The sequence below is a fragment of the Columba livia genome, chromosome 2 (assembly GCF_036013475.1).
Source record: "Columba livia isolate bColLiv1 breed racing homer chromosome 2, bColLiv1.pat.W.v2, whole genome shotgun sequence".
NCBI lineage: Eukaryota > Metazoa > Chordata > Aves > Columbiformes > Columbidae > Columba > Columba livia.
In genome coordinates this window covers 12,145,038-12,167,542 of record NC_088603.1, presented here as the reverse complement: position 1 = coordinate 12,167,542, position 22,505 = coordinate 12,145,038, and the positions used below count along the sequence as shown (strand labels likewise).

General features: G+C 41.6%; 1 protein-coding gene and 1 long non-coding RNA gene across 2 annotated transcripts; one reads left to right on the top strand and one right to left on the bottom strand.

The window, feature by feature from the left end:
- Positions 1-1,474: 1,474 nt before the first annotated feature.
- On the bottom strand, positions 1,475-14,659 carry GTPBP4 (GTP binding protein 4). Its single transcript, XM_065050501.1, has 17 exons — positions 14,470-14,659; positions 11,709-11,879; positions 10,355-10,458; positions 10,141-10,277; positions 9,444-9,544; positions 8,987-9,079; positions 8,303-8,494; positions 8,153-8,218; positions 7,347-7,436; positions 6,799-6,909; positions 6,450-6,527; positions 6,290-6,341; positions 5,606-5,706; positions 4,440-4,637; positions 3,482-3,547; positions 2,180-2,314; positions 1,475-1,675 (listed from the first exon to the last, which is right to left on the bottom strand). Exons 1-17 carry the CDS (start codon positions 14,515-14,517, stop codon positions 1,523-1,525), a joined length of 1,896 nt encoding a protein of 631 aa, XP_064906573.1. The 5' UTR covers positions 14,518-14,659; the 3' UTR covers positions 1,475-1,522.
- Positions 13,738-22,066, top strand: LOC135578403 (uncharacterized). Its single transcript, XR_010469936.1, has 4 exons — positions 13,738-14,089; positions 18,523-19,301; positions 19,409-19,515; positions 20,579-22,066. It is a non-coding gene; the product is annotated as an uncharacterized LOC135578403 (long non-coding RNA).
- The last annotated feature ends 439 nt before the right edge of the window (positions 22,067-22,505 follow it).

Sequence of the window (22,505 nt, the reverse complement as noted above, 5' to 3'; positions counted from 1 at the left end):
GGGTATCTCTGTAAATTGCTCTGTTCTGAACTTTACACACCCACGTGAACACCTCTGGCTCTTCTGGCCCCAGCAGAGACGGTCCCTCGGGCGAGGGGGTGGAATGTATGGGAACTGCAGAAGATTGGGCGAGGAGGAGAAAGATAAAAACACGCTCAAGTGACGCGCAGCTGGGGTATAAAGAAAGCACATACATCACACTAATTGTTTTACTGACCTTGTGTGCTTAACAAGTAGAACCTCTGTGTGAGATAACATAGGCCTGAGAGAAACCCTACAGTACCTTATCATGTCTGAGATTCCTGCTTTGTTTTGAGAAGGAGCAGAGCACCACAAGAGGCTGCATCTGCTCTAAGCCTTTGAATATAGGCGACTGTAGCCAGCCTAACAATGTTCCAGCAGGGCTGAACTTACCAGCGCCTGCGTCCCCGCTTACGTCGCCTCTGCCTGGGAGCTCAGGTGCGGTTATGGAGATCCCCCAGTAGAGAGGTAACTAAAATAAAACTTGCCCTTTGCAGTTGCATTGGTGGCCTCTGGCTGTTCTTGCGACGTGCCTGTGCTTGTGCACACAGTATTGCTCAGGAAAAACATTTGTAATACATAATTTTACTAACCTCTAGATAATTCCTACCTTGCTCTTGACCAACCAGGGAAAAATAGGGAATATTTCACATTGACAACATACTTTGCCTTGAACAGGGACAGAATTTTTGTCTATTAGCTTCTGAAGAGAAATATGTCTTCCTAAGCAGAGGATGACTAGCATAATTGACACGAACTCAGGACAAGTTCCAGTCTGTAACTCTCATTTTCTACGTATCTGAAATATTAATCCAAAGTATTAAAAGCTGTTGGTTGTAGCTTTCCCTGCCCGTGCTGGTTTGGGTTTCTGGAGAAGCCGGGTTATTCCAGGCACAGGTCAGCACTGGCACTGCAGTGACTCCTGCAGCTTCAGGCACCGCTCAGCTCATGGAGCTGGCGAGTGTTTCTCCGGTTCATTTAAAACCGGTCCCGCACCTGTGCACGGGCTTTGTGCAGCACTTGTCAGTCTCCCGTCCTTCCCACCAACTTCAGCCTTTACCTGCAACACAAACTCATCGCTTACTATGCATCAAAGAATTAACTTGCAGACAGAAAACCACACCTCCCTGTTGCAGCACCTTACACAGCTGTGCTTTTTTAATTCTCATAGTAGCTTCGTTACCAAATACTTCACTTTTCTAGATTTAACCTCACTTTAAATTTCTTTTTACTGCTACACGAAAGTCACTCGTAAGAAAAAGGAACAAAGGGGTATTTTTTATGTCTACTATTTTTATGTCTGCCACTGGTATGGACAAATTCCTCATAGTATTAGAACCGCAGGATCAAGGTAGCAAAACTTTCCCTCTCCGAGCTTTGAGTATCTTAACCACTAACACAAAACACGTATTTTTAAACATTATATTACTAAGACGAAACACAGGACTAGAAATTAGTTTTAATAAACTTTGTTTTAATTGGTTTTAATTCAGAAGACTGCTTATCTTCTCTGTGTTTTACCAGATTTTCTCTTTCCAGCCAGCAGGTGTTTTGGCTTCAAGTCAAATATGTGTCTGTCCGACTCTCCCTTCCTGCCCAGGCGATTCATTTTCTTCTGAGCTTTCTTTGCCATAGTCTTGACCTTCTTCACCATCTATTTCAAAACAAACAAACATGCAGAGTAACTTCCTCAGTAACTCAGATAAGTCGCTTTACCAGCTAGATGATTTTAACGAGGACATCAACACCCATCACAGGCCGCCATCTGCAACTCTAGAACAGGATCACTGCAAGTAGCACTAACCTTCCTCAGAAAAACTCTTTTTTTCCAATACACTAACAATGCGATTGTGCTGACCCTGGAATTCCTAACTCACTAAAGGTGGAGCTCCGCAGTTTGTACAACTCTTCCTTCATTGTTCTATTTAGAGAGAAACATTTAAAATGTACTTTCTTTGTCTGTATTATCATAATTTATTTGTAAGAATGAACTAGGCATTTTTGAAGTACAGAGCACGTACGAACAGAAGATGAAGCTGCAAAGAGAACAGAAAGGAACCCTGGACAAACATAACCTGCCTAGCACGCCTTCCCAGAAGCTGTTTTAAGTACAATCATGCTGTTTTAATTTCTACAAAGGTAAATAACTCCAACAAACCTTTTCATCACGAAGGCCAGAAACATCCCGTGGTGTGCGAGAGCAGCTGCGACTGCGTGCCACAGATTTAGGGGTTTCAGACTCATCACGTTTACGTTTTCTCGTAGCGCTACGGGACCTTCTCACGTAATGTGCCTGAAATTCAAAACAGCACTTTATTAAAACCAGAAACAATCAGCTCAGACATGCTCCATTTCTAATTAGGCTAATATGAAAAAACAGGAAGCGATACATTATTTTGTTTATTCTTATTATTTGTTTTGCTGTGATACATTATTTTGGTTATTCCATAGTGACGAAGACCTTGTCAACTGTTGGTTGCTGCCCTTCTGTCCTACAGCAATATGCAAATTTCAGTGGATATTAGCATATTCTTTTCACAATTATGCATTCCAATTTTATTACTCTTTTTCTGAGTAGAATCCTAAGTAACGTATAAGAAGACGCAGACAAATTGATGCACAGCAACACTGAAGCAATTTTTGCAACGGCAAAAAAGCAATGCAGAAACCTGCCCTGCTTAGTGTCCTGTTCACAGGACATAAGCCTTGAACAGTTTCAGACGTGAAGACTCACCATCCTACAGCATGAGGATTAAATTCCTCCTCACTGAGATCGCTCCTAAATCAACACGGCCCGTCAGCTCTGAGAAGCACAAACGCTTGCTTCAGATGTGTAGCGCTGACATTCCTTGGTTCCTAACTCCTTGTTTAGTTAAAGAATTTGAGGTCTCGAGATTTAGACAGCCATACTACTGCTGGGTTTGCTGTACAAAAGTGACTTTTTAAAGAATTTCTAATACAATGAAATGTCTCCCAAAGGCAAATCTGTTTGAAATACTGTAGCTGCCTTACATCTCAAGATGCCAGCCGCCCTCAAAAGCGTTAATTAGAACTCACAGAACTAATGACCTGCAAAAAGATAAGCCTGATATGCCATTATTACTATTTCTGACACAGCTGTGTCTCATCCAACAAAGCAGGCTTGAAAATTAACGAGTATGTTTAGCCAAACACCATTCTTGAATCCTATACGAATTCCAAAAGAGTTCTAATAAAAAGCTGTGCATATATATATGTGATCTTTAAAGATGTTTATTTTTTCAGCCTACCCAACATGATTAGATCACACCACTCAAAAATTCCAGTTTCAACTGCCTCATTTGAATTTCCTGTTTTATCCTTAATAGAACCCACCTCTCTCTTGTGCCAACTGTAATACACATTTCAAATGTACTCAAAGAAATCTAGCATGTAATGAAACTGATCTCTCATAGCTAAACATTGTGTTGCAAAAACTCACATCATCTTTATTAGTCATGTCAAGTCCAAGATCAGTCATTTCTTTCTCTAGCACCTTCCGCTGGACCTGTAAAGACAATTAAGAAAACATGTTTCTTTCAAAGAAGTATGGTTCTATCTTACTTTTTGTCTTAATATGCCACCATAAGCTCATTATATTCACTGTATATTTGTTTCTTTGGCACATCCCACAAGCAGATCATATAAGTCATAACTTCAAATTTCTTCTACTCCAATTTAATTCTCTTCACTCATAAACGCTTCTTCACCAGACTGAGAGGTCGCAGCGTTCCCTAAAGATCTGTCAAATAGTGTGCTTTTTTGGGGGGAAGGTGGCAAAGAGAGGTATTTCAGTCAGAAATGTGTCCTTCTCCCCCAAAAGGCACACACTTCCAGGAGGGTGAGAAATATTGGGTGTAAAAATCAGCAAGATTCATTTTTTCCCAAAGTCTATTTATCAGTTTGTTATCCTGCAATCAGTCTTGGACTGGTCACAAGAGATTCTGATGTTCTGAAGTGTGACACCTAGCTTCCAAAAAGAAATATATATATATAATCTTTTCCAGTATAGGGCTCCATAGCAAATTTTACATCATTTTGATTTTGATTTTGAGTATATAATTCTCCTGATTATTTCCATTTAAAATAATAATAATTTTAAAATGCAGCAATCCAATTAAATGAGCTGAACTGCATTCTTCAAAACCTTTTCTGTAATATATATGGAATTTTACAAGAGAATCACTTGTGTGACACAGGGCAAAAAGGGCTGCTGTCACTCATTTGTTTGGCCTCCACAACTACATGGTGAGCAGAACTCCAAGGAGCACAGAAGGAAGGCAGGGAGAGAGCCAAACATGAAGAAAAGTGATCAGTTCCACTGCCCAACACTGTTACACGTTTTCATTAAGTTATTAAACGTCAGCAAGATTTTACTACAGAATATACTCTGAACTTGCCTTTTTAGCTGTTCTGGGCATCCTTGGACCTCGAGTGTCTTTTTCCTTTGACTGCAGGATTTTCAGTTTCTTCTTTTCTCGGATCTGTTTTGCCAACTGCCGGATTTCCATCATTTCTTCATCCTCACTTTCTGGTTCACTGTCGTATTCTCCAGCAGCTTCTCTCAGTTCTTCCTCTTTCTCTAATTCTTCCAGTTTCTTACATTTTGAAAAGGTGAAAAGAAAATCAAGATGCTCATCACATCCTTGACTTACCATCCTCAGCATTACATTCTTGCAGAGCCCAGGGCCATGACAGTGAACAGACCCTTCAATGAAGGAACTACGCTCCTTGAGAATGACCCCTCCAGCCACGCTTAATGCAGCTGGTGATACAGGTTACTGTGAACCTATGGGGCAGGCTATTGTGCAGACTTACATGATCACATCACACTTTAGTTTGGCTGTATCTGTGAGACTGCCCCAAAGCTGCCCACTGCGGGAATGCAGATGTACTATCCTCTGAAATGTGCTGGCTGTGCCGGTTCCGGAAACACACTCCAAAAAAACTTGCTTTTTCTACATGTAGTGTGAGTCTGGAACACCAGCAACTCAGAGAATCATAGAATAGTTTGGGCTGAAAGGGACTTTTAAAGGTCACTTGGTCCAGCCCCTGCAATTCAGATGAACCCAAGCACATAACCAACAGGCTCCATAGTCTGGACTCACTACTGCTCCTTAACAGCCAGCAAGAAATAAGAACAGTGCTTGTTACTAAATAAAAATACTATAAATTGAGAACTCCATCCACTTCAACATCATACCCCAGCAGACATAAATTTTATGGGTGATTTCATATTATTAATACATAAAGTTTGATAGCTACATTTCTTCTGGCTGTAGTGAAAGAATGAAGAAATATAACTTCTCCTGTAAACCTCATATTTTAGGATGGAAAAAAAAGATCACCCTCATTGACAAGGCAAAGCAATTTTCCATTCTTTTAAAATTCAGTCCTTGATCCTTCAGAAAATAGTATCTTTTCCCACGGCAAGCATAAATGTAAAACGTAAAAGAACATGTTCTCATGACATCTTGTTTTTAATCTACAAATACGGTAATTTAGACTAAACGAGTAAAGAAATAAAGAGGCAAGAAAAGTGTAAAAACAATAACGGAAAACTCACTCTCATTATATCTGGATCAATGTAGTCGAGTATATTATGACCTTCCCATATCTCTGGTATCTTATCATATTTTTCAGATGAATTCATTAAGTCCCAGTATTCTTAAAAATATAACAAAAGTTAATAGAGAAAAAAATAATGTCAAAGATGTTCAGTGACAGAAAACAACATTCATATCGCAAATTAAAAAAAAAATTCATCTCCCTACATGGCCAGAATTTGGTAGCATCTCTGCCATATTTACAAATACTTCTGGATCCCCTTCGTATCACCAAATATTGTTCAATGATTACAAGATCCAATGTCAAGCCATAATAAGCAACAGATATCCAGCTGACACAGAATATATGCAATCTCTCTCATAGTGATGCTTTCTTAATAAAGACAGCATCAAGAATCGATGAGACAGCACAGTATAAAATGGAAGGGGAAAAACACCCAAATCATCAGACCAGTCGTTATATGTCTGTGATTCTAAAATGGGAAACAACCGAGTGACATCATGAAACAAGAACAGGCACCGAAGATCAACAGGTCTGAGACAGCAGTGAAGGACAGTATGACATCAAATGGTGACACTGGCACCTAGCTGAAAGGAGCCAGGTTTAGGTATTCTCCCATAAACTGAAATAGCCAAATGTTACTGCTTAATAATAATAATACTGACTCCTATATAATACTTACTCTGAAGATCCAAAACATAATCATCCCCCATTTCAAGCTCAATATCTCTCTCCTGCAAAGAAATACACGGCTTAATATACCATCCACTTTAAAATCTATGGGCTAATATAGCAAATTTAAAATCCATCTGCTGCTTTCCTAATTAAGAGATGGCTCTTACCAGCTTCCTCTTGGGTGTGTCTACTTCCATGCGCTTCTTCCGTGCTACGACTCCCTCAGGTATAAAAGGCAACCGCTCCTGAAATTAATGCAACAATCCACCCCAATAAACAAACGGGAAAAGAGGCTGAATACATTATTTAATAATGCTATAAATCACCACTGCAGACTAATTTATTTCTAAAGAACACAAAATCCCAAACTGCCTCTCCCAACAGCAAAGGCCGTTATAGATAAAAACCAAGCAAATTTCACTATATTAATCTGTTCATATGTTATGACAAGAAAGAATTCTTGTCCTACTTAAGAAGTACTGAGAAATACACTAGAATTGTAAACATGTAGCCTACCTTGTTATCTCTCTTAATTGGCATGGCCAAGTGTAATCTATTCAATACCTCATTCACTTTATTTCCTTTCATTTTAGTATCAACACGATGGGCCAACAGTCTGTCACAGGCCTGAAAATGCACAAGGCAACATGAGGTAAGGAACAAAGCTTTCTTGATACAACAAATGTCACAGTAGCGTTTCAATCCCAGGTACCTAACTTCACATCTCATCTCCTTTCTAAGGTCTTCTCTCTCTAGCTTTCAAGAAAGCACTGGAATATTTTATATATAGAAGTATCATGGGAAGATGCATAGGATCCTTTCTGATTTTTTTTACAATTAGCTGATAACAAGAGAAAGCAACAGGACTCAGAAAGAAAACACCAATTTAAAAAAAATATCATTTTTATTAGACATAATTTTCCATTTGCACCTAAGTCCACTGAGGATCAACAAGCTAGAAGGATAACAGGCTTAAAATTTATCACAGTTTAACTGAGATTGAATTCATACAAATGAGGCAAAATGCTAGCTGTTCATTTGGAAATGAGAGGAAAGTGACCTACCTCTGTTTTAACCTGGATTACACCTTCTTCTGTTAGGGTACTTGTCTCTATTACAGAAAATCCTTCTGCTTCAAAATTTTCAAATATTTTCTAAAATAGAAACATTATGCCAAAGAATGACATTCTGCACATTTCTTAACATGCCAATACATTAAGAACAGAAATTTTAACCTAGAATCAATAGATGCAATTGGTTACTATTTTACTAGAATGTGTTTCTAAAATGATGGCAGAAACTTTCAACTACAGTTCTATTTAGTCTGCTGCTTCTTTTATAAGCAAAGAACTACTTTCTAAAAGGCACCTATAAATGACTCATAAAAAAAAGTAAAAAAAAAAAGAGGAAGAGAGAAACACAAATTCTTATGTCCTTGAACTTGTAGATAAAAAAGAACTAGCTCTGCACATACCCAACGTGTTGCCCAGAGGGACCTTTTACTGTAACTGTCCAGCAACACCTCTCAGTCTAGTGCTCTAATTCTTACAGAAAGGATTATTTAACAGGTCTATTCAGTCTTACTCCCAGCTACAGTAGTAACTGCAAGTTCTCACAGCATCAGAGATTCCGAAATGACTAGGGACTTGCACTCTGTTTGGCATTTACAATATTCAGGCCAGAATATCCACTAGACAGTACTTGAGAAAGGCAGAGGTGAGGACCTGGAAAGCTACTTTCCATTACACTAAACAAAGAAGTGATCATGTAGAAGTTTTTGCCCAATACAAATTATATCCATCCACGACACCTGCACATAATGTTTTTGTAAATGCCAGAAGACAGAGAGAGGTGAGGGAAATAGTCTAACCTGACTCTCTTCAGGAAGCTCTGCAATCCTCTTCACATCACATTTGTTTGCAACAATTATAAGTGGCTAATAAGAAGAAAAAAAGAATCATAATTCAAGCTACAATATTATAAAAACCCGAGGTTTATTAATAACGTAAACCAAACCTACCTTATTAGCAAACAGTGGTTTAATATTTCTGAAGAGCTCTACTTGCTCCTCCAGGCTATGGCCACACTGCTCAGACACATCCATCACGTAAAGCACAGCAGCACGAAGATGTGCCAGCGCAGTGATAGCCTGCATCTCGATGGTGTTCCTGTCCTCCAAGGGATGATCCAAAATACCAGGAGTATCTACTACCTACAATTAACATCATTAAGTCAGGCCTTATTGTAGGATAACTGAGACACTATTTTAGAACATGTGCTTGGTTTCTGGTCAATATTGTCTTTTTAAAGGCAGCAATATTCTTTCAGTCATAAATAAGACTACAAACTCAGCCAAATTGAGAATGTGAAAATGGAGTAATGGGAGAAGAACGAGGTTTCAGAATAACGAGCCTTCAACAAGTAGGGAAATCCCTGCCCCAACGTGGCCCAGGACATGACAGTGATAAAAAGTGAACTGCCTTTAATCAGTAATTCCATTTCCAGCCTTCCTCACACTGAAAACGCACCCATATATGTACAATTTTAGAATACTACTGCCCTCGTTTGGCACACTGTACTTCACAGAGCAGCTCTCAGACACAGCCTGTCTCCTCAAGACGCAAAAAGGCAACTCACATTGCAAAACTGCAAATCGGATCATAACCAGGTAATTCTTTAAAGAAAATAAAAATACAGTTCTTACCTGCCAACGCAGATACTTATAATCCATATGTCCCACAAAGAGAGATTTTGTGGTAAAGGCATAAGGCTGCACTTCTACATCTGCTCTTGTAACCTTAAAACAAGAGTTATTCACACATTTACTGAAAACTTCCTGCAGTTGCAGGCAGTAGATCCTAATTATAATACACTTCATTGGCTACAAAAAAACCTAAAAAATGGTATTCAGGCTTCTCTGCAAGAATTTAGCTATCAGAAAAGATGTTAATAGGATACAAGCTATCTTGGAAAAGATAGTGATAGCTATCGTAATTTTCCATTTAACCCTCCAGGAATTTCAGTCAGTCCCTACTCACACAATTGAATTTGCTACTGCTCACATCAGGCAGTGCCATAATGATATCAAATTGTTTATACGTTACCTTGTTTTAATTAAACGGTATATCAGTATTATATTTGAAAAAAAAACATTCACATACCTTATTTATAAAGCTGGATTTTCCAACATTTGGGTAGCCACACAATAGAAGAGTTCGTGTATTGGGATCAATGGTTGGCAAACGAGACAAATGTTGTCGCACTGAAATGTTAAAAAGATTTTCAAATATTTGCAATAATTTAAGTTTTACTGAAATTGAATGAAAATTCATATGCTGAATTGTTTATATACAAATTAATAACTTTTCTGACATTATAAAGTGATTGATCATTTACGGAAACGTACAATAGTTCCTAAACTCCACAAGTATCGACATACAAAGAAAAAACTTACTAAATATTTAAAAAATGAAGACCACTGTCTTCTAGCTAGAATGACCCCATCAAATCAGGCAACACAACCTGAAGGAATGAGCCTGAAGTAAGGAGCAATGGTTGGAAAACCTTTAGAGCTATTTTTCAAATATTTGTAAGTGAAAATAACAATAAATAAAAGCATGGCTGTGACTTTTAAGCAAACATTTTATAACTGTTAGTATTACCATAAAACTTAAAGAATTTTCAAAGAGAAAGTTATTCAGTTAAAAAATAAATTCTAAGTATTTGGGGGTTTTGAAACTATTTCTGTGTTTCCTGTGTCTACACTCTGTATTAAACACATTCTTCTAACTGTTATTAAGCATAAGAAATTTTACACCCAATTCACAGGCCTTATTTTAGCCTATTTGTAACACAAACCTTGCTCCAAATATTCCAAGCTTTGTTTCTGTCTTTTGATAATGGTGCACATTCGCCCCAGAGCAGCACGTTTCAGCTGTTTGCAGCGGTAAAGGGAATCACCGTATTTCATCAGCCGCACATAGTCTTTAGCAACACTGCAGACACAAGAAAGAAGAATTTAACCACCGATCAACCAGGCAGGTACTAAATCAAAGAAACTGATGTCCCTTACTTGTCAATCAGATTCTTGGCAATATTAATCTGGCCCAAAGCCAGCTTGTAGTGATCTTTGTCATAGAGAACATTCATCAAATCCGCATAAAAAGGATGAATATCCTAAAACAAAAGCATAAAATTTAGATTAATATTTTCTTGCTTTAAGATGACTATATCTTGGCAACTACGTAAGTTCATTTTTTTTTCCTCCAGTACAGTAGCACAAATAACAATACAAGTCAAATTGTTTTAATTACTATCTTGGGAATTACTGCTTGGGAATTGAATGCATAAATCCTATTCACTTTGGCTTTCTTCTACAAACACATCTTGGATTTATTCACATGGAGTTTCCATTTCATCATTTTTCTTTGCAAAACACTTTGTATTACAACTTCAAAAGTTTTTTTTAAATGATTAGAAACTGCAAGAAGCCTGCAAGAGTAGTTCCTAAAACCAAATTCATACTATACCAGAAACACAGCAACAATATTAATTCTTCCGTTCTTCTGAGTGCTACATTAAATTCTGTGAAAGACTAGACATGAAGGATTTCTTTAATGCCCAAATAAATCCTTCAGCTTTCCAAGAAAGCAGCATCCTTGGTTCAAATCTTTTAAACAAAATATTTCAGCTACTTACGTATTCATTTGCAGAAAATTCATCATGTGATGTTACACAAAACACAGAAGATATTTGTGGGAATTCTGCACTAATACTCAATGGATATGAAAACATCAGGAATAAATATGGTTGCAGGTCAACACTTTGAGCATAAGCAGAACACTGCCTACAAAAAAAGTCCCACTGGATACACAGATCCAGTTGCAGTTGGTGGGATGTTAAGACTGTATCTCATCAGTGTGTTTCTGGCACTTTCCCTTATGGGGTCAAGAACAATGTTGATGTTGTCAAAGTAACTTCTGAAGAACTGAAGATGGGAGGCAACGTGAGATGTTTTTACATATCTTACTTCCCACAAATATTTCCTAGGAAAAACTAACTATAAGCACAATTTACATATGCATACACAAAGAAGAAATAAGCATTCTTCTCTTCCTTCAACAGCAACTTCTGATAAACATATCTGATCAGCTAAAACCTTGTAAAACCCAGCCTCCAATGGCCACCCACGGGCACAGTTTAGATTTCCTTCCTGAGTAGGAACACACTATTTTTGCAGAACAAGTTTGCATAAAATTACTCCCAGAAAAAATCTAGGGGGAATCAGTCAAAATTATCTACACAGTGAAACTGCAAGACGTTGCTCAGGCCAAAATAAACTCAAGTAAAAGAACTAAGCTCTTGAAGAAGAATTCCTCATGTCAGGAAAGCAAAGCTCCTTTATGATGAAATGACAAAGTACTTACATCTAACTTGGGGAAATCTGTTAAGATCTGAGTGAGTCTATCATGGTAATTCTGTTGAGTATATTTGACTTTTCGCATGTAAAAATGTCGAATCCGATGGATTTGATAATGTTTATGAATGACAGTTGGAGTCTTCCGCTGAGTCTTTGACAATGTCAAATCGATGAAGTCCTGCAATCAAAGAAACATTATTAGTTACACAAACTGTGAAGTTCTAATAAGAATGCAAGGTATTAATTTCATCTTGGTGGAGGAGCATGCAGACCAGCTAAGCACACCCACACCCGTGACAACCTTGAAGCACTCCCCCCATCCCAATTAAAACAAAGCATGATGTTATATCTTAAACATCTAGTTTTTGATACGTTGGGGAGAAAAGATAAATGGCTGTGGAGGCAGACACCTTGTCTTTTCTTTACCAAGGTTTTGTGAAATGAAACATAGATTTTTAAGACAGAGGCAATTAACAGCGTTGCTGTGAAGGCCTCATGGCCTAATTGGGATGACAGAGATGAACCATCTGTCAGACAAACAACTACCAGAAGAAACCACAAACCAACAGCTACCCCAGATAGGCAAAGCAACTAACTTCTGGTCAGTATTGTGAACTTTCCCCTAGTTTGAAGACCCGAGACCCATTTCCTCTTACTAATTAGCATGAGGAGTGAACAGAGAGAGAAGACAAACCACCCTCTCCTATCTTGCTCATAAATGAACTGGGTTATAAAATGACCTCCCATGTGACATGAGGTGGTTTTGTGTGCCAAAACCTTCAATGCGCCCACCCCTGTCCAGTGGACATCACAGGACCAATCGACCTGTGGAGCGGTGGTATCTAACTCTCTCCGATATCTTAAGTTTTCCTTCTCTCTCTTTTTCTTCTTCTTGAACATAAAAAGGTAATATAATTTTAAGTTCTGCTGCTAAAGTCTTGAAAAGTTTTGTAATATAATAACATACTTTAGCCAAGTCACCAATCGCTGTAAATTGTATTCCACCAAGTGCTTTTAGTAAATCCATAACTGAATTGGACCTCTGGAGTGACTGTCATTCATTTCGCATTACCACATCGAAATACCCAGACTTAACTCACACCTAATCTTACCTGGTAAGACAGGGTGTCGTGTTCAGCGTTACAGAATCACAGAATGTCAGGGATTGGAAGGGACCTCGAAATATCATCCAGTCCAATCCCCCTGCCGGAGCTGGAACACCCAGATGAGGTTGCATAGGAATGTGTCCAGGTGAGTCTGAACGTCTCCAGAGAAGGAGACTCCACAACACACCTGGGCAGCCTGTTCCAGGCTCTGTCACCCTCATCATGAAGAATTTTCTTCTCAAATTTAAATGGAACCTCCTGTGTTCCAGTTTATACCCATTGCCCCTTGTCCTGTCATTGGTTGTCACTGAGAAGAGCCTGGCTCCATCCTTGTGACACTCACCCTTTACATATTTATAAACATTAATGAGGTCACCCCTCAGTCTCCTCTTCTCCAAGCTACAGAGCCCCAGCTCCCTCAGCCTTTCCTCACAAGGGAGATGCTCCACTCCCTTCAGCATCTTTGTAGCTCTATGCTGGACTCTCTCCAGCAGTTCCCTGTCCTTCTGGAACTGAGGGGCCCAGAACTGGACACAATATTCCAGATGTGGTCTCACCAGGGCAGAGTAGAGGGGCAGGAGAACCTCTCTGACCTACTAACCACCCCCCTTCTAATCCACCCCAGGTACCATTGGCCTTCCTGGCCACAAGGGCACAGTGCTGGCTCATGGTCATCCTGTTGTCCCAACGCTGCTCTCTAACAGGTCATTCCCCAACTTACACTGGAACCTGGGGTTGTTCCTGCCCAGATTCAAGACTCTACACTTGCCCTTCTTATATTTCATTAAATTTTTCCCCGCCCAACTCTCCAGCCTGTCCAGGTCTCTGGATGGCAGCACAGCCTTCTGGTGTGTCAGCCACTCCTCCCAGCTTGGTGTCATCAGCAAACTTGCTGACAGTGCACTCTGTTCCCTCATCCAAGTCGTTGATTAATACATTGAAGAGTACTGGTAACTCATCCCTAACCCTAGCCGGTGGGACAGGACATCACCATTCACCGTTTGCATTGTACATGATACGATCAACACCCAAACGACAGGCTCTCATCTCTGGAGAAACAGTTCGCACGTTCCCTCGCCGGTTTTCATTTCGGTTCCCCGAGGCCCGGCCTCCAGCCCGCCCCCGCCCAGCAGCGGTTCGGGCAGCGCCCCCGGCCCCGCCAAGGTCCGGGGCGGGCCGGCCCGGCCCCACCGCCCGTCCCGCTGTGCAGCTCCGCGCACCACACTTTGAACTAAAGATCCTTCGTTGAATTTGGAAAGAACCTTATTCTGAATGAGGCTGAGTACGATACGGGTTTGGAAAACAGGAGGGGTTTTTGTGGGGGCCACTACGACATATTAGGGGCTGAAGAGAAGCGCAGCCCCAAGATCCCTCCTCATGCCGCAGAGCCCCTGACAGGACCTCCCGTTCCTCACCCCTTCCCTCCCTCCCCCTCACTGTACATGGTACAGGCCGCCAGGCCCAGGAGCACTAGTCCAGGGCGAGTCCACGGGTCCCGCCGGAGGGGGAGGAGGCAAAGGCCGAGGCCACGCCGGCAGCGCGGTGCGGTGTGGGGGAGAGCAGCGGTCTCCTCACGCGTGGCACGGGAGGAGCCGCCGCCGGGCGGGTGGGGCTCGCACCCGCTGAGGGACGGGGCCGGAGCCGAGGGAAGGACGCGCGTACCTTGGCGGACGGCACCACCGTGATCTTCTTGAAGTTGTAGAGCGCCATAGCAGCCGCCCGGCCGAGCCGCACGCTGCCGGAAGAGGGAGCAGCTCGTTCTTCTCGCGAGAGCCCCGCGCTTCCGTCCGGGGAGGCGGGGCCGGGCTGGGGAGCGGGCCGTGCGGGCTCGGTCAGTCCCTGTGCGGGCTCCAGCGCCGGAGACCAGTACTGTTCAATATATCCATCCACGCCTTGGATGAGGGAACAGATGTGCTGCCATCCAGAGACCTGGACAGGCTGGACAGTTGGGCGGGGAAAAATTGAATGAAATATAATAAGGGCAAGTGTGGAGTCTTGCATCTGGGTAGAACAACCCCATGTTCCAGTATCACTTGGGGAACGACCTGTTAGAGAGCAGCGTAGGGGAAAGAGACCTGGGACCTTCGAGAGCTCCTGAAATACTGTATGACAGTGCACATATATACCCATCCATATGTGTGTGTATGTATGAGCTGGGAGACCAGGGCCCAGCTGCTGGATGACCTGAGCGCTGGGGGGGTGTGTGGCTGGCCGGGCGCACGAGCACGCCTGTACCTGTGCTGTCTGCCTGCGTTCCCACTGGGGATCCCGCTCAGTTGTCCTTCCAGCTGCACTTGGGGCTGTGGAGCCACAGCAGCCTCCCCTCTGCCAGGGTACTGGATTTCTAACCCCAAACACACACTTCTGCTTCTCCTTTTTTTATTTTTCCCCCAGTTTCTTTTTTAATAGCAGCTTTCGGTGACTTGTCTCATAGTAAATTGTAAATCCTTTAAGGTAAAGGCTGAGTGAATTCTGGAGCAATTCATGATGTTGACTGTAGCCTGTGCTCTGTTCCTTTTTGCGTATCTCCAGCAAAAATGAGATCCAAACAGAGACCTAAGACATAAACTTGAAAGGTACCTGAGCGCAGGCATGTACTGCAATCTGCATGTCTGTCCCTGTTTTCCACTTGACACTAACAGTAACCGGGCATGCACTGAAATACATCAGGTTTAAATAAATTACAAGTTACTTGATGCACTTTAGAAGGCAAGTTAGATAAAAAATTAAATATTCCCTTGGTTTCCACACTTTTTTTTCTCTCTGCACACAAAACATGGCATTTTCCACTTGAGAGAATTTAGTCATGTGTTACTCTGACATTGCACATTTTTCTACAGTACTAGAAATTTAAATGCATAACTCCTTCCACATTTCCTTGTTTCATTGCACTCTCAGTTTTGCTGAAATGCTCCAGCTGTCTGAGGCACTGGAAATTTGTGAGGTATTTGAAAAGTAAGAATTTCTCTAATCAGCAAGCCAGTAGCTAATCCTTTCCAGAAATTAATTTTAGTAATGACTATATGAGCACTATTCAATCATAAACATGCTGTTAGAGCCTTCTCTGTTTCTATAGTCTCTCGATGGTGCTGCAGCTGCCCTGTTAAGAAGAAGCGTGCTGCTTCGTAAACATTTCAATGTGACCACTTCAGTCTCCTTTCTTGACGTGTTCTTGCATCGCGAGATTTGACTTCACACTTCATTTATATTGTGTTTTACCTGCAAAAACATTGTTTTATAGAGCAGAAGGAGTTTTTCTGTAAGCATATACCCACACCTCCCCAGTTTCTGGAAAGGTCCCTCCAGTAGCTGGTCTGGGACACTCAGACCCCTGGCAACTGGCTCAGCGTCCCCAGTCCTGCCAGTTTCTGGTGCTTTCAGGTATGACTCTTGGCACCCAGGTCACCCAGTACCTGGCTCCCGGAGCCCCTGGTCTCACACTGCATGTACATTCCTACTTTCTTCAGCAGTTTTCAAGAGAACTAGTTCCTTCCAAGACAAAATGTGGGTACTGTTCTAAGGATTGTGTCCTCTGGAGACTTCTTCCAGGAGCCAGAAGAGGTGAGACCGTGTCAAGGTGTCTTTCTTTTGGTTCATACAGTTCCCTATCCCAGCTGGTTTTCTGCACTCAGACATCCTTGTTCATGTTTATCATAGAATAGCTTGGGTTGGAAAGGACCTCCAAAGCTCATCCATTCTAACCCCCCTGCAATGAGCAGGGTCATCTTCAACCAGATCAGGTTGCTCAGAGCCCCGTCCAGCCTGGCCTGGGATGTCTCCAGGGATGAGGCATCCACTACCTCTCTTGGCAATTTCTTCCTCATGTCTAACCTGAATTTCCCATCTTCTAGTTTAAAACCATCACCCCTTGTCCTGTCATAACTGGCCCTGATAAAAAGTCTGTCCCCATCCTTCTTACAGGCTCCTTTTAAGTACTGAAAGGCCACAATAAGGTCTCCCTGGAGCTTCTCTTCTCCAGGCTGAACAACCCCAACTCTCTCAGGCTGTCCTCACAGCAGAGCATCCAGCCCTCTGATCGTCTTGGTGGCAGCTCTGGCCCCTCTCCCACAGGTCCATGTCTGTCCTGTGCTGAGGGCTCCAGAGCTGGATGCAGAATTCCAGGTGGGTCTCACCAGAGCGGAGTAGAGGGGGAGAATCACAGACTCCAGGCATAGGACTCTTATTCTCCATTTCATGTTTTAAAACACCATTTCGGTAGATTTTAGCTCTTATCACTTTGAAATGAAATCAGCACAAAATTATTCTTGTGCCTTGTTGAAGGACAACTAGTGGCACCCAGGAAGATTCAGACCATGTGCTGTGCTGACTGGCACTGGGAATACGGGCACAAGAATGGACATTGCCCAGGAGCCACCCAGGCATTCCTGTGTAACAAATGCTTCTGCAGGATACATGGGGCTTTTTCATCGTGCCTAGACAGGGCATTGGCTTAATATCCATAGTTTCTCTAAAGCATGAGCTTAAAATTCCAAAAGTAGCCTCAGATTTGGGGTATCCAGTCTGAATCTGATTTACACAAGAGTTGATAGAATTGGTGTATTTCAACTAGACAAGATCATTTCTGCCTAGTTCCACCAAATGAAAAGACCTGTTCAGGTAGGATTCTTCTGTCTGTAAGTACATTAATTCTGTAGAATTTCATCCAAATTCAGCTGAAGTCTAAATCAAGATTGTCTGCCATTTCAGCAATCTGCTATTGTAAAGCTGTTTTCACTATCAGTCCTTATGTATATATGTGCTAAAATTTTAAAGCTAATTTATCATGCAAGCATGCACAGAATGAACTTTGCCCAAGTGAAAAGCCCAGCCTCCTGTTTCCTTGTCAAGAAATGCTTATGAGTGGGGTTTATTTGGTAACCTGTTTGTCTTGCAGCAGTTTGTCTTTCACCTTTTGATTTTGGCAGAATGAGTTCAACTAACAGGCTGGTCAGCAAATATTAATTCTGCAGGCAATTTTGCTTCAGTTTGGTTTCTTGGGTTTAAAAAGCTGTTCCATGTCAGTAGCCAGGTTGTTGCAGAAAAACAGTCCCATTCTGGCCATCACAATGAAGAGACACAAGCCTGAACAGACCTGGCAGCTTCCTTAGCCTCTGGCTCTGTAGGTCGGATGCAAAAGGTCAAGGCCAAGGGACACTGGTAAATGGCGGTTATGGAAACCACTGCTTCTTCTCTAGCAACTCCTTTAGACTTCATCAGAGAACATCATTCTCTGAACTGCCAACCCAGTAGCGTTGCGTTAATTAATTAGAGAAAATAAAGCTATGAACACGACACAGTGCTTACACATATCTGCACTATCTGAAATATCAAGAGTATGATTTTGTTTTGAAACAGTGCCATTTCATATCAGCACACAAAAGGCAGATAAGGTGAAGTTCCAAAATTGAATTGTTAAGTATCAGTCTCTGTTACTAAATTATCCTTACAGAGGGCATGCATGGTGATCCATCAAAGAGCGTTGGAGAGCAACAATACTGCTACAGATGAGTAATGCCTTCTAATCTCTCCTGGTAACATGGGTGAGACACACTTAGGAACACATCTGCCCTGGTAACATGGATGAGGCACACTTAGGAACACTCTCAGGAATGCAATATATGCTTGTTAATAGTTGTAGTTGCTGTGTAATGCTGGGAGACTTTAAAGTTGTTAAGGGAAGTATAACCAAGACATACTGTATTGTGTCTTTCCTAGCTGCTCCTCTTCACGGTTGCCTGAGGACAGAGACACTTCAACCAACACGGAGATGGTGGAGTATGTCTTTTTGTTATGTGATTTGCAGTTGTAGCATTATGGAGAACAGTGGTGGCAAGTGGAGGATTTGCTCTGCCCCTGCTGCAGTTGAGGGGGGGCCTGATAGAGAGAGCCCCTCAGCATCAGGATGAGCAGGGACACATCTGTGCTGGGTCAGGTCAGCAGCACACGGGCAGGGAAGGGCTCATGAAGAGCTGCCTTCTCCTGTGCCCGTCCTCTGCAGGCGTTCAACCAAGAGCACCAGCTGTGAGAATCCTCTAAAAGCTCTAAAGAGCACCAGGAGGAACTTCTGAAACATCTCACCCACCTTCCCCAAGGAGTCAACAGCCAAACTGAAAGAGCAGCGAGCCTCCGCAGATCACTTACTGGCAGCTGCTGCACCATATATTCCTGATATTAAAAAAATTTCCTCAGGACCCACTTGCAGTCTGGTGATTATTATGGTCAGGAAAGAGTTGCTTTGCTGATCTTTCTGGATATGGACTCTCAGTCTTAGGGCTGGCAGAGCTTCATCATTCTTTAAGGAGCGGGTCATTCCTCTGCAAAAACGGTGCCTCATGTCAGGCCCATCAACGCCCTGGCCTGGACAGTGTGGCATCGGCGGGTCACATTTTCAAGAGGACTTGCACCCATCCTGCCTTGGCTGGAAGAAGATGCTCACCACGCACAGCACCATGCTGTGTGCCCTGGGCAGCTCTCCCAGACACCTGCAGGGTACGGTAAGCTATTGCCTGTCCCTTAGGTCCCAAACAGGTTATTTATGATCCACTAGCTCACTTTCTAATATGGAATTATCACCCTAATTTTAAATTACTTTACATCCTAGGTTGCTGACCTGGCCGTGACTGACTGTAGCTCCACGGAAAATGGAGTGTTGGCTAAGACTGCACTGTGACTGCTTGTGACCAGAGGCTGTGGACGAAGAGGCCCGAGGTGTGGAATTCATTTGTACTAATGATTAAACTGCACTCACAAAGGGCTAATCACTTCTGCAAGACTTCCCTGAATGGTGACAGGAGGAATCAGCCTAATAAAAGTTTCCATGTGAGAGAGAGAGAGAGAGGAAAAGGAAAGGGAATAAAAAAATCACAAATAGTTGCAGCATTGGGAAGTAACACAGAGGAGGGCCATATTAATATTTTATTTAATCATGATTTTATTTGTCCTTGGTTAAGACTTAAAAGCCTTTAAGATCCAGAAGGGTAACTATCAGAAAGATTCAAGATTACTGAGTGGATATCCCTTAAAATGCAAAAGTAGGGTGCACTTTTGTACTCACAATAGATATTCATGTTTCACTTTTTTCAGACTTCACATGCTTAGGAATTATTTCAAGTGTTCTCAGATTTTTGCACTTGAGAACATCTGCAGGTGTAATTTTTGCTGGCACATATAATTGCAGACACATTTTATTGTACTTAGATGCCTATTTTGTTTTGTCTGGAAAGTGAGCAGTTTGACATCTAAATGCCCCTGCAATCAGCTATGACATAAACTCTATCTACAGACGTATTCTTGACATAAAATTGGAAATTAAGTTGATATCCTTTCCAAAAGTAGTGTCTTCATCCTCACATTGCTAGGCTGAAGACAGTAGGTTTCAGGGTTTATAATAATACTTAATCCTTGTCAGCATACGGTTAAAAGGTATGAGCAACAACAAAAAAATACAGTCCAGATATTGCTAAAGCCATTGAAACAGCCAAGTAGCTGCAAGTAGATAAAACAATATTTGATGAAGGTGGCAGCTGGGAAAGCTCTGCTCCTGTGTGAGGAGTCAGCAGGTGGTGCTTTTGCGTCACGGCATGGTCACCCTGCCAAAAGCAACACAATGCAGTTCTTCTAGTTGTAAAGAAGATTTATGTCATTCCGCACGATGTTTTGGTTGTAGTGTAAGGCACAGTAGAAATATTTTTGCCAAGTACTGTATTTTGAGCCATTAATATTCTTACAGTTTGCCCTAACCACTAGCTCTGCATGGACCTAACTTCTGTAGGTGACCCCAGGATCTCATGTGCTTGTAACCTCCGGATGTCTGGGTAGCAATTGCTGGTTATCCAAGTACTGGAAGAGTGAGTTGTGTTTCCTGGTGTGGATCCCACCGAAGGATCATCCGAGTGTCTGCCAGCACCACTGGATTTTGGCCTTGCAAGTCACTCTACCATGCCAGGCCATCAGTGGTCTGAAGACCAAGCTTAGCTGCCATAATCAAGAACACAGAAAAGCTGGTTGCAGTCTGGTTTAAGCTAACCAACAATATTTCTGCAGTTCCCTATTCTTGCAGCCACAGAGGCAAGAGAAAAGACAGAACATTTCTCCTGAGAAAAAACAGAGACTTCCTCGGGTGATGGGCGCATCCTGCCCTCTGAACACAAGGCCACCAAAGGAGTCTGCACTCCACAATTCACATTTTCTGTTTTCTTTACTTTATGGTCACTGATCTCCCTCTCCCACAGCCCTTCAGCTGCCAGTCTCCCCACCCATCACAAACCCTTTCTTTCCACGTCTTCCATTCCTGGCTGTACAGATCCATATATCATTCATACCAACATTGTCCTTGTCAATCACATACATGCTGACCGGAATTCTTTCTGAAGAAAAACTAAAAATACTCATAATTATGTGGCTGTGGAATCACTCCTTGTTTTAAGAATTAAGTTCTTTTTCAGTTATTTTTTAACCTTTCATTGATCAATGTGAAAGTCCTTGCTGTATTTCTTTCAGCCATTAAATCAAGAAAACTCCTCAAGACATAAATATGAATTGTTACTCAGCATTTCAGGCTTTCCTTTGCTGTCACCTTCCCTGTATTTGCATATGGCACACAAACACTGTGCTGTGAAAAGATGGTATTTGTATCACAGTGGGATGGAGGAAAGAAGAAAACCTTCCTCACCAGTTTCTGCCTGGATTTGTATAAGGTCACCTTGTCACCAAGCTGTTAAAGAGCCTTTCAGAAGCACCTGAATGTCTTCACAGTTTCTTTAAATAATAGTGGGTGAAATCCAGGAGGGCCTTTGGTAGCAAACTGTGATGGTGACTGATTTAATACCTATGATTTGCTATATAATCTCCTATTTGCTATGAATCATTGTGACTAAGGTAGTGTCAGAAGTATAGGAGTTGCGGACCTGAAAGGACCTGCATATTGTTCCTGGGGGAAAGTATTATCACATAGCATCATCTGTGAAGAATTACTAAAACTTCTCTTCATCATATTTTCCCAAGACATACTTAAGAATATATAGATACATGCATGCATACCTGGTTTTATATATATATGTATGGGTATATATGTATGTATACACACTCTCGTAAACATATATTATATATTATATATACTATATATTATGTATTATACATTTTATAGATACTTATCTAATGGAAAAACAGTCATTGTGTTTAGAATTTACTTCATGTATTTGGGGGGAATCCTTTGACACATGGTATACTGAACTATTATTGTTAATTGAAATTTGTGTGCTACAGGTTAGGAAGTTAAAGATGCAAAGAAATATCAGAAAAACAAACCAAGGTTGTGAACCATTGCTCTCTAATACTTAATACTTAGGAACACTTATATAGCGCTTTTCATTTTTGTGACTTTAAAAAAAAAACTAATTAATTTTTTTTGCAACTTTCCTGCATAGAAAATTCCATTCTCAAATAATACTTTATTTAGCACATTTCCAAACAGCCCAAAAGGAGATACAACCGAGGGCTCCGGAGACAAGGTCATGTTAGATGAAGCTGCGCTGGTTGCACAGCAGTGCTGCTGCCTGCCTGTGGTCTGACCCAGAGCATGTGCTCCCCTAAGCTACTAAGTGCAAACAGAAGGGTAATTGGTGTTCACTTATTCCTGTTTTGGATGTAGTAACACTAATGATTTGGAAGTACTTCTACCTTGTGCATGTGACACAGAG